The sequence below is a fragment of the Merops nubicus genome, unplaced genomic scaffold (assembly GCF_000691845.1).
Source record: "Merops nubicus isolate BGI_N331 unplaced genomic scaffold, ASM69184v1 scaffold13343, whole genome shotgun sequence".
NCBI classification, from domain to species: Eukaryota; Metazoa; Chordata; class Aves; order Coraciiformes; family Meropidae; genus Merops; species Merops nubicus.
This window is the reverse complement of record NW_008599662.1, coordinates 48687-61797: the sequence shown is the minus strand read 5'-3', so window position 1 is coordinate 61797 and position 13111 is coordinate 48687. Positions and strand designations below refer to the sequence as shown.

Here is a 13111-nt window from a genome sequence, read left to right as displayed (position 1 = left end):
TATAAATACAATATTTATCTAAGACACGACCAAGTGGGTGGGTGAGACATTTTATCTGATGTACACTGTTTAACTGAATCTACATTCAGCAGACTGCAAGGCATATTAATTCTTAGATGCATATTTAGAAAGCCTGAGACAAATGGAGACTAGAAAGAGGAAGATGTAACATGTTTTTATTAGTGTCTTGCCTGTGGAAAAAGGTAATTTTGATAATTTGTACTCTCTGAACCCAAATGTTGAGTGCCTCGCTTATAAACACAGGAATTTAAGTTGTAGCACCCCTTCAGCCATTTTAACCTTCACCATCATCACCATTACAGAATAAAACTATTATTTAACATGATAGTTAGCATGGCTGGAGTTTTTAACTTGTTTTCCCCTCTCATCTCTTAATCAGGTAACAGACATTAAAGAAAAGCTAAAGCTCTCTAAAAAGTTCTGGTCAACATTACCCTACACAATCTGCAAGGACGAGCGAGTGACAGCGGGGCCATCAGTCGAGGAGGACTGCTGGAACGGCCACACCAAGGCAAGGTGAGGTGGTCCCCTCTCCACCACGCTCGCTCCAAACCCCTCTCTGGCCTGAAGCAATCACGAAACCGAGGGTATTTTACAAAACTGAGTGCAACAGAAATGGAGAGAACAAGTAATTGTCCACACGCAGCTTGTAGCCGAGATTACTTATTGTCAAGGTGCCATTAAAGCCAGAGCGTGAGTCAGGGTAAATGTTCACAGCGTGTCAGCATGTGAACACAGAAAATGGTCATTGGTTCAGCTCCAGAAGGATAATTTATACTGAGATTTCAAAGAGCTCTTTAGCTCCATTTAGCATCCCTGTGTTGGGACTGACAGCTTGTGAAGCAATTGCACTCTCGGGATACCATACTGGGATGAAACAGAAATTGGAATTTCAGCTCTATTTGCTATTGGCTGGCAAAGCTTAGGGCTATTTGCTGGGGAAAAAAAAAAAAAAAAAAAAAAAAAGAAGCTGAAAAATAGCCAGCAGAGAATAAATGTAACACTCCTACTTATCTTGTGTAGAAAGCTTGACCTTCTGTTACTTCATCAGAGATACTGTGGTCATTTGCCCTTGTTTGTGATGAGTTTTCTCTGAGTTTTAATTTTGAAGTTTGCTTGGCTCTGGCTGTGGCAGGGATGGAGCTGGCAGATGAGCAGGTGTCTCCAAAGGTCCCAGTGTGTGTTCATCAGCTGACAGAGGAGAGGATCTGATTATCCCTGCTGAGAGAGAGAGAGGAATTGGCCCAAGGTCCATGCTAAGGGCAGTCAGGTTCCAGGTCTGCAGTGGTAACATGTGCTTTCAAGGAGATCAGTGGAGTGGAGAGGTTTGAGTGTCTGGTGAGTGCTGGATCTGGAGAGCAGTGATACTTTCTGGCAGTCAGAGATTGGAATCTTTATTTTCCTTGTATCTGATGATACACCCAAAGCCAGAATACAAAAATGAGCCAATACAACAACAAAACAAACAAACAAACACAGAAGAAAAAAAAAGACATCATATGAAAAAAAATCACAAACCTGTTAGAAGCTGTTTTGGATGGATGGGTGGACAGACATATAGATTGCACCCACTTTATCATCTAATCATTTTTATGAGGAGCATGCTTTACAGGAGCAGGTTTGGCACTGAACACATGCCCTTTTTCCTGCCCTTACTACATAATGCTCAAAATAACTCATTTTACAAACAAGAGCAGAGGGTTGTTTGGGATGCTGCTAGCCCATTGAACCCAATTTGAGATGCACATGAACCAACCTGTCCAAAAGCATGAGTCACTGCTCAGTTTCACAGTCCCAGACCCAGAGAAAGCCCCTGGGGACTCTAAGAACGACAGCTAGGAGGAGCGTCTGGCTATTACAGGACTCATCACAAAGAAACAGTGTGAAGAGAGAAATAAAAGCATGTTTTCACCTTCCTCTATTACATCTCTTTTTGTCAGTGGGCGTTGTAACCTATGAACCCAGGCTGGTGTGCCTCAGCAGTTCAGCACTTTCCAGGCCTCCCATCTGGATGCCATGTGTCACAGTAAGAGATATGTGCTACTCCTTCTACAAAAGGGCTGTCAAATCTGCTAACATCCCTCCTGGTTTCCGTGACCAACGCTGGTGTTTGTACCATGTCTGGCTGCTACTTTTCAGCTCTCTTCTGTTCCTGCGCTGAAGGGTCTGGCACAACTTCCACATTTGTTGGGAGTTATGGAGGTGCATTTTATGCACATAGCCTTCCACCCTCCTTTGGCAGTATTTATCTTATGAGAAGCCTGGTTATTTTCATGATCCCCTCTGAGATTAATGTTCTGGAGCCACTGAGAAAAACTACCCTCTGCTGACAACCTCCTTGATTAATTTAACACAGACACATCATGGGAGGTGAAATCACAGCTTCAAAGCATCACCTGAAAATATGATTTCAGCACGTCCAGCCACTGCTCCTTTGTCCAGTTTCTGGTTTATATCCATTCACAGAGGAAATGTATACTCGTGGTCTTAACTCAATAAATGCTTCAGATGGAGAGAAAAATAATAAATCAGAGATACTATAGAAAGCCATGGCCTCCATATAAAAATAGTATGAAATCTTGACATGATATTGGTTAATTATTATTGAATTACATATTCAATTATTGTTTCATAATGTTGAATAATCTCAATATTTAATAATATTGAAAATATTTTTTAAAATAACTAGCTTTAGATGCAAAAACATCTCTTGGCTGGTGACCAAGGACATTTACTGCAGTGCAAAGAAAAAACATAAATGTTTCCTTGATCATACTGATCAGGATCTGATATCTGACACTAGTTCACAAGAGCCAGGGTGGCAAAACCTGGCCAATATGCATATATCTATTTGTCTTCACTGTGTCACCAGCCATAAACATCCCTGTGCTATATTAGCCACCCTCTGTTTTCCTAGACATTAATACTACAAGTAAGAAGACAAAATGGTATTGGCTACTGTTGGGAAAGGAAATTGTTGCTGGTTTTTGATCAGATCCTGTGGTGGTATAAAAAATTAGAAACTTTGGATTGCCAGAGAGAAGTTATGCCTCATGTTTCATTTTATACATCACCTTCCCATGCTGCTTTTACAGCAGAAAAACGTTACAAACCTGAGATCACAGAAAATGAAAGCCAGGCTTTCTCCTGAGCCAGGCATTACACCAAGGTCACTTGTGGTTATTGCACTCCCTAGATATCACTTTGCTGCCATGATTAATTTACTGTGACACCGGGTCACCAAATGAAGGTCACCAATTTGCGAATAATGGGGTACCAGAGTCATCCATTTGGCATTCTGGAAGGGTGCACTTGGCTTGTTGCTGATCCTGTACGAAGAATGGTTTTAATCGGGTCACATCAGGCAGAAACCAAGTACTGTGGAAATGGGAAAACACTTATTAGGGGAATGAATCTCGTTTTTTGAAAAATCCTTATAAAAAAAGAATAGTAATAGCTACTTCAGACAAAGTGCCTTTTAAAAAGATGCCCAACAGGACTTCCCTCTCATGTCTGTATTCACCAAAGAACTTGAATGTAATGTTATGTTTAAAGAATTGATGTGTTCTGACAGATGTACACAAACGGACTTTTAAAAGATATTTAGGAACTAAAAAACATCATTTAGACCAAACTTTAAAAGTTTAGCTTCTTCCCTATATGCAGATAAATTCTTAACAACAGCTGATAACCTCTTCACTAAGGGATGTTTGCCAGAAATTAAGGATTTTTCCCAAGAATGATTTCATTCAGGCTTTAGGACTTACACCAAATCTAAGGTATTAGCCCCTGACTAAGTGACTTTTACTGAAACAGGGACAGTAACCAAATCTGCAACCAGTCAGGAAAAGAACCTTGAAATGCTTCAACCATCTCAGCCAATTAGTTTCAACCAAACCATATGAGAGATTGTGCTTATACACTATCATCCTGGTGCTCATGCTCACCTATAGACTATAGACCTATTAATATGTCTTCAGCTCTGGAAGGCTGTAATCTGTGGAAGAGATGAAATTTGTGTTTCTTTCCATGCGCAACCTATAAGTCCTCTGAGTACAATGAGGAGGAAATAGATTTATATATGAGGCAGTAATTATTAAAAAAAAAAAAAAAAAAAAAAAGTAGAGAAAGGTAGGAATAGGAGGGAAAATGAACAATATAATTTTCAATGTCTAGCTCAAAATTACAAGGTATTTCACCAAAATATTTCACAGGCTAGAGTCTCAACTTACCTGAAATTTTCTTCTCCTTCTGCCACATGTATGGGAGTGCCTACTTCCCCAGCAGAGCTTTTAATTCCTGGTGAAATTCAGCTGGGAAGAAAGACTCACCAGATCAGTGCCTGCCTTGGGAAAGCCAGCAAGGCTTCCAATGAGATAAGTTGAATATCCATTACTTGGAGGTAGGCAAAAATAACCATTTAGCACCACAAGTGAAAGTGTGAATAAACCATTTGTTGTTAAGTGTAGAAACTGCCTATTCTTAATTGATGGCTCTAGTTTATTTTTGCATCTTCTTCCTTCCAACAAACTGGTAGATAGATGAGCCACTTTCTGCCTCTCCTTCTGTGTCCTCAAGGTTTTCTCCAAAAATATCCTATGGGGATTACCTCCTGAGCAAACAGAATGGGATGAGGTGATCTAGTTAACCAAACAAGCCAATTTTCCACTGCACTTATCTTTCTGGACCAGACTTGACTGCCTACCCCTAGTCCAGCCTGAGTAAGCCTGTGCTATATTTGGTTCCCTATTGCCTAAAACTCTGTGTACCTGGAAAAACTCCAGTACTGCCTAGATGGGATGCTCCAGTCATACTGTAAGCAGCAGCTACTGCAGCAGCAAAATATGGAGAATGCTGCCCTTTTAAAAACCAGAAGAGTTCTCCTTTTCTTTTTTTTTTTTTTTTTTTCATAGCTACAACCTTTGTATAAATGACCTGAAAGATTCATCAGTCATTTCCAGACTTGAAAAGGAAGCAGACACCCTGGAACATTAACTGGATATTTTTTTTTAAAAAAAAAAAAAAAAAAGTGTTTTTAAATAGGCTTTGTGGTACTTGGCTATGATGTGCCAAAAGACATCTTTGTTGTGACTGCTGAAACACAAGAACTGTGGAAAGGCTAAGAGGAACAGAAAGCATTAATATTTTAGAAAACAATGTAAATTACAGTAAAATCCTGACATAGCTGAGGAAGGAGCAAACAGCAGAAAACAAACAGTATTGTTCAGCTTCTCTATACTCACAGGGCTAAGAAAGCTGATTTTTATTTTACTGGGAGGATGCAAAGAACAGACACTGATTCAGATTGGCACTTCTCTTCTTTTCATTTCTAATGGGCACAAGGTTCTTGTAACAGCCAAGCCTAAGAAGAGATCATTAACGAGAGCAGCAGCAGCAGTAAAGCTTAAAATTCACAGGGGTGTCTCCACTTACAGAACTGCAGCAAAAGCAGCTGTGTTCAACAACTTTGCTCAGCCAGCAACAAATCTTATGTCAAAAAAATGGTCCCAAGACATGGCTACCAATTCGGAGTGACTTAACCCTACCCCACACAATCAAAATGTTTTTGTCAGAACATGTGCCAGGCTGCCTCTCAGAGGCTGTTGCTCACAAAACACCTTGGCCTGCATGTTCACAGATCTGTACCAGTCCTTTAAAGGAAGGAAAACAATTCAAAGATATTGACATTCAATATAGGCTGGTCTGCCTTTTTTTCCCCCCTAACAAAGCAGGTGAGCTAATGCAGTAATAAGGGCAGAGTCCAGCTTCACATTCAGACATGTAAATTCATGCAGTTAAATATAGATGCCTGTGGGTGAGACAATAAGGAGTCATTTGTGTTGCTCAAGCAAGAGTACTGTCATTTGAGACCCTCTGACCTGTCTGAGATGAGTGTGACACAGGACACTAACTCCCATCCAGACCAGAGGCTAGGGTAGAACTGCTTGAGCGTTTTAAAAATCATTAACGTTAAGGTGCCTGAAGAGAGCCTCAATATCTTGTCAGTGTAGTCAATAAGGTAGATCTCCACTGCCTAAACACGCTTATCTAATGCTATGTGAGATGATCTAAATAGCCAAGACACTTCCATGGGGCTGGCAAATAAGACACTGCACCTACAGGATATTTAAACACTACTGAAGTGGCAGCAGGACACCAAGTAGCATACATCCTGGTGGCTATAGTGTCACTCAAGACTCAATTCAGCTGCCTGAAGAGAGACACCTAATATAATTTTAGGTGCTTCAGATGTCCAAGACCCCTCCCTTAAGCCTGCAGGTATGTTACAGAACCCACAAATTTCAGGGCTAGCAACAAGGAGACGAGGAACAGCCAGGAGCATTCAAATTGCACCAGATGTCTATGTTTGTGCAGCTAAATCCCAGCAGATGAAATCTAATGAACTAGTCATTTAGCCAAAGGCACGTGGGACTCCAACAGCTGTCCCTCCTCCACTGATGAATAAACTCCTGACTAGTTTTGACTAGGTCTTGTGTTGACTAGATATGGCAAGACTGGGACTCTGCTCGTATACAGATGCTTTCATTTAGACACACAAGTTTGGGTATCTATATAAACCTAAAGATAAATCTTCAGCCTTTCTAATTCTTTTGCTCTTATGTCCTAAATGCCAAGAATCTAAGTATCCACTTAACCTTTAGGCAATCATAAGGGAATGGGTTTCTTGTGATCTCCATCCAGTATGGCTCCCTTACACAGCTAGGTGAGGCACACTGGACCTTTCTCCTGAGAGGCTAAGCCAAGAATGCTTTGGGTATCACCAGGTCCTGAGGAGATACTGCAGGGTGTCTCCTCAGTTTGACTGAATCACAACCTGCGACTGAATGGCCTGGCCTGTGTAAAGTTAGATGGTCTTCAGAAGGTTATCAGAGCCACACTGATCACAGTGCAGAATATGAACCTGGATAAAAAGCACTCACCAGAGCACCCTCTAAGTGCTTTAAATCTCCAAACTAACTCGTATTGTCTCCATATAAAAAGCCCACTAAGTCAGTACATTCTTCTTTTATTGTTGAGGATACAACAAGATGAAGTAAAAAAGAAATCAGCCAGAAAAGGCTATGAACTGCCACTCAGAGCTAGCCATAGCTTCTCATCGACGGCTTGCAATATAGAGCAGCTAGCCCTTCCTAAGCAAGGGAAGCGACTCACATGAACGCTCAGCGATCTCAAATCACTTCTAGCTGCTAACAGCTATGACCATTGTCATGGGCAAGATACTGGGCAAGATGGACATCATCCCTGAGCCAGCAGGCCAATTCTTACCTTCCTACTATTTTTAATCAACTGCACCTTGAAATCGCTGATTTACTTCTAGGCTGAGTAATTTATCTACAGCAGCCGTTTCATTTGTAGAGACATTTGACAGATGGAGGTGCTGTTCCTTTGCAGCCCAGAGCTTCCCTGCACGCCAAGGTCTCTGTCCTGCTGCCTCCTGGCAGCTCTGCAGAATTATTTCCAATTTCTATCCTTGGTGATTCATAACACTGCAGTCTGCAGTCCTCCGTACTAGGGAAGTGGCTCTGTGTTCTCACCATAGCTAAGCCTGTACCACAGGAGTCTGGATGGAATCCCTACAGCATTGTTATTTCTTCTTGTGGTACTAGTGAAACAACAGGACATGCAGTTTGAGGCTGGGTATTTTTGGCAGTCATGTTTTGTTCTTATATGTTCACACTCCCCCAGGATTACTCTCATGTAAGCTTTCAAAGGCCACTGATGACAAATGAATCTCATCTTGCAAAGCGAGGACCTATTATGATGAAGCTAAACCCTTCCCTGGTGCAGCAAAGCAGTCACCATTTTGTGAACTTCCAGAAGCAATACAAAACTTATTTTCCTTTAACCATTACTTCAGCAAAGAAAGTCCTTTGTTCTCCTTTACTTTCACATTTATTTTTAAGGGATATATTTATTTTCTAGGCACATATGAACGTAACACTGGCACCAATGCCAAATTTGAATATTGATAGAGAATTGGGCTAGCACAGGTGAAAGTGAAGTGAGATACTCTTAAACTATTTTTGGTACCAAGCTATCATGAAAGTTTGCCATTAGTGGCTAGACCGTGTTATCATTACTGGCTGAGCACATACCCACACAAGGAGTCCCACAAACATCAGTAGGATAGCCTGGTATGGAAGCTAATTACAAAATAGATCCCATCATGATAAAGAACATGAAAAAAAAGAGTAAATCTGCCCCAAATCCCTTGCAGTCTAAATATTAGGCAGAGATAGGAGGTAATTAAAGACAGATGAAAAGAACAGGGATGCAGTGATACACTATTTTCTGAGGATACCATGCCAGCACAGAGAAATAATGTCAGCCCTTTATCAGCCTAGCAGCTGTAAAACACACATAATTTTTAACAGAGATTCAAAGCAGGAAAAAAAGGTAGCTTTGTAAATGTTCATAACAAGAGTTTCCTGAGGACAAAGAGCAGCAGGGGTCAAAATGTGCATATTTCACAAAAGATGATGAAGACTTTTACCGCAGGATGATGGGAGGCATGGGCTGATTTTTGTAGAGAAGAGATACCTGCAAAAGCAGACTTGCTGCCTGTGAGCAGCCTAAGACTGCATTTGCCAAGGTCAAAGAAAGGAATGCTGCAGTAATCAAGAAACAATAAGCTAAGAGCCTGAATAAAAACTTCAGATGTGTGGATGGATAGAAAAAGCCATACCTTAAATATGTTGTGCACAAAGCACATGGGAGATGCAAGTATGGCCTGTCTGTAAGGAACAAGGACCAAATCAGAGAGAACACTGGAGTCTGGTAAATTCACAACACCCTTTATGGGCCTGAAAGTCAAACAGGCTGCAGTTGTTTCTCATAGTGGTCAAAAAAGGGATGCAAGGAAGAACTGGAGAAGGAAATTCATTAAGTGCTTCATTTAAACAAGGAGAGTCATAATGCCTCAGGATAGCCTTCTAAACAAATATGCTATATATAACAATGGAGTACATATTTTTTAAGCAGAAAGAATTAAAAAAAAAAAAAAAAACTGTTAGGTGGTTAATTTAGTGGGCAGCCATTCAAGACAGTAGAGGATCTGAAGATGCAGTGACTTACTGCTGGCTGATGAACCTCTTCCGGAGTTCACTTGCTGGGGAGTATGTAGAGAGTTAGGAGGTTGCAGAGCTTAAATCCTTTCTACTCTCCATGAAGCTGAGCTACTAAAAAGATCCTTTAGAGTCAGTAAAATTAAAAAACATATTTTTAAAATACTTTCAGTGGAGCTGTTTAAGAACTCTGTAATCGTTATCAGTGTCAAATTGCTTAGCAGAGCATTTACTGCACGGTCTTTTCTTTCTGAAACTTACTGCATTTTAACCTAATCATTCATCCTGCTATATAGATACTTGCCTGAGATAATGAATGATGGCTTAACCAACCAGATCAACAATCCAGAAGTAGACGTGGACATCACAAGGCCAGACACCTTCATTCGACAACAAATCATGGCCTTACGTGTCATGACTAACAAACTGAAGAACGCATATAATGGAAATGATGTCAACTTCCAGGACACAAGTAAGAAATCATTAACTGTCATAAAGTCTAAGTGAACTGTGGAACACATTTATAACTCGGTTCCATTGCAGTGGCTTTCTTTGGGCTTTGTGCTCTGTGCTACTGACAACATAAAAAAAAAGGCTTTTCCTGTCTCTTGAAATTCCAGTTATGTGTTTGCTTTCTTTGCTTTTCCTGCTTATCTTCATGTCAAATGCATCAAGACACTGAGGGCTTTCCATAGTGCCAGCAGTACACTCTTCTTCAGAAGGTCATTCAATCACTTAATTAAATCACAGTGGCTTTCATTCGGATGCTTTACTGAGTGAAAGTCAGCACAACCAACACTTTCCTTTTCCCAGGGTGTTCATCCCCACCGGGGCGTTCGGGGTGGAACAGGAACGGAGAAAAGGGATGAGCAGTGTAACCTGTGGGCCTCATGTTGTTTCCCTTGCTCCTGTGTGGCAGGTGATGAAACGAGCGGCTCAGGCAGCGGGAGCGGCTGCACGGATGACATTTGTCCCACCGAGTTTGATTTTGTCACCACCGAAGCGCCACCGGTCGACTCTGACAGGAGGGAGGTGGAGGCTTCAGCCACGCAGCCTGGCTGCTCACTGCAGACGTTGCTCGTCATCTTCATCAGTCTCGCACTGCAGAGACAGTGGAGATAATCCTGGATCTGGTCAGAGAAACTGTTTTAGCTACAGAAACAGCCAACTTTCTTCTTTTCTTATACCCTTGGACAATGGACCATGCCACAAACACTTGCCGTTTTCTACAAGAAGAGAGCAGTACTGCAACCTGCTTCCCTTTTTTGTTTTCCCAAAGAGTACCAGGTGCCAGACTGAACTGCTTCCTGCTTTTTTCAGATATCTCTGAAGATGATATCCACTCTTGAGAGAGTTCTTTCTCAAACTTTTATTACAGGAGACTTTCTGAGCTTCATTTCCTTTTATGCTGCAAAAGTAAAAAAAAAAAAAAAAAAAAGATCTTACAGTGTGTGTTTTTCCCTAATGAGAAAAAAAGAGGGGGGAAGAAACCAAGAAAGCAGTTTTCTTTCTGAATCAGGCCTGACTCAAGGCTGCTGCAGTTCAACAGAATATCAATGAAACAAAAAAAAAACAGACAAGAAAGGAACAAAATAAAATGCAACCGTTCTTCACTGACAGCCAGGTTTCCTCTAGGAACTTCTGTAGGATGATTCAGGTCATCAGAATGATCATTGCTATAGGGAGAAAGACTGGATTTTTTTTCCAACACAAAAGTATGTCTCAACGGTCAATGTCTTGCACTCCATCTGCCAACCACATCAGATTGGTATGAAGGTAGAGGGACTGAAAAACACGTTTAACTTTTAGTGTGATAATAATTCCACTAGCTTCAGAATATCATGTTACAGTTGTTTAGGATTTAAATCTTAATGCCCAGTGAAAATTTGAGTAGTAGCATGATTTCACCTAGCTTCTTTTAGTATTTATCCATGTTATACAATTGGCACAGATTCCCACTTAGCTTACCATCAGCTGTGGTGGTAGTGCTAAACAACACTGCTGACAAATCTCCCCTCAGGGGGTTGGACAGAAAATAATCTCTTGTGATATAATCTCTTTCCTTTTGTCACTGTTCTGACATCGATTAGGACTTTCTGCTACTATGTTCATTATACTACCAAGACGACAATTCTCTAATGGACTAGCAGCAACCGGATCAATAGTGTGTTTCACACCTAACTACATCTTTCATATCAGTTAATTTCAGTGTCACAAGGATTTCTTCTACAAAATTACAGAACAAACAAATATATAGTACCGACATGGAGATTTCTTTCACTTTTTTAGTCTTAGTATGATCATCTATTTTTATATATATAAAATATATATAAATCACAGATTTTAACTTCTTAATTACAAGCTCAGGGTTGACACTTCTTTGTAAGGAAAAAAAAATTTGGTCAACCAGCTCTTCTTTTTTTGTGCTGCTCTGAAAAGTAACCCTTTAATGACTGGTGAGCACAAAAATCAGAGAAGAGAATTTTTTACATATCCAGTTGTCCATTTCTTAACAGGTTTGTAGGGTGGGAGAGAAAACCTCTCTCATAGGTGCGTGTTTGTGGGGGGCATGTGAGCTTATGTGATAGGCCTAGAGAAGGACATGGATGTTATTTGTGATGGCAATTGTACTCTCAGATTCTTCAAGGATACATTGCTTTAATAATCATTGCCTAAATGACCATGGTCCTGGATAGAGTTTCCTTAATTTGCATCTGGTCGTAAGATGCAAAACACACGGAAGCTGTTTAAGTCTGGGACAAATGAGTGTCAAAAACTTCAAAACATCAAAACCTTCCCTCTTCCATTAGCCACAGACAAAGGGCTTCTGGGACAGTTCTGTGTGGTGTTGAAATGATTCACCAGAAATTTTTTTCCTGATTCTTAGGGTGATTCTGGAAATGGTATAGACAAATCGTGGTAACACTGTAAAGCCAGCCAGCCACATTACAATTTAACAGCAGAGCAGGTAGATCATCTCCATTGCAATCTCTTTTTCTTGTCAAATTATAATTAGCTATTGATTTAGGCATGAAATTAAAGTAGAAAACACACGCCACGTTAGGATAAAGTATACTTTAGCACTTTTACCAAAAAGTATTTACAAACTGTCTATATAGTATGGCTAATAACAAAAAGCATAGGTTTTGAGCCACTTGCATGCCATTCTTTTTTTTTTTTTTTTTTTATTAATTTGTTTGTTTACTTCAGCATATAATGATCTATTCTGCTGGGCGCAGCCCAGCGTGCAGGAGTCACTGGCTAGGTGTTGAGATCAGACATCTTGCAGCAGCCATGGCAGTGCTTCCTGACTCTCCCATGGCACCTTCAAGAGCAGACCTTGTGATTCAGCATTTAATGTCTTCAGGAAGATCAACAGCAGAGCTTAAGCCAATTCTCTCAGTCTTTCCCTGGTACAGCAGGTACTGAGCAGAGGGTCTTTTCTTTTAATTTTTTTTCCTGAGGTTGCACATGCATCTTTCTACAAGAAGAGCCTTTTTAAAACTCCCCCTTGATCATCTATCTCTTTCTATTCATATACACACCCTTTATACACTTCTCCTCCTCAGCAGCTTTTTTTCAGGCATAGTTGAGTGTCATTTTGATTTATCTCATTGTGTGTTTATTCAGTGGTAACTGATACTATTTCCTTCTGACTATTCTGGGTCTGGAAGCTTATTGACAGGTAGCAAAGTCCAAGTCCTCTGAGGCAAGCCCACTGTTGTTCCTGCTCCACAGTGCTGATTAATCAGGAGCTGATATGCTGCTAGGGTCTTTATGTTAGCCTTCAGCCCATGTTTAGGTGATCTGGTGACTTTGCAGCTGCTGCAGCCAACCTGGATGTCCAGGGTGCTCTCAGCTATTAGCAGACCTCCATGGACTCATGGGCAAGGAGAAAGAGGGATCCCAAAGAACTAGGGGGTTTGCTGAAGGCTGTTCTCACTTGGGGAGCCTGCAGGAGGGGTCCTTCTCTGCTTGGACTGGATGTTACCAACTGCTGCTGA

At 40.8% G+C, this 13111-nt stretch overlaps 1 protein-coding gene across 1 annotated transcript; it reads left to right on the top strand.

Annotated features, from left to right (window-relative positions):
• Positions 1–400: 400 nt before the first annotated feature.
• Positions 401–10229, top strand: GPC6 (glypican 6; the record flags this gene model as incomplete). The annotated part of the gene is made up of 3 exons (XM_008937470.1): positions 401–537; positions 9404–9579; positions 10027–10229. Coding segments are annotated over 3 exons (516 nt in total), but the record flags the coding sequence as incomplete, so codon positions are not given.
• Between the last annotated feature and the right edge of the window lie 2882 nt (positions 10230–13111).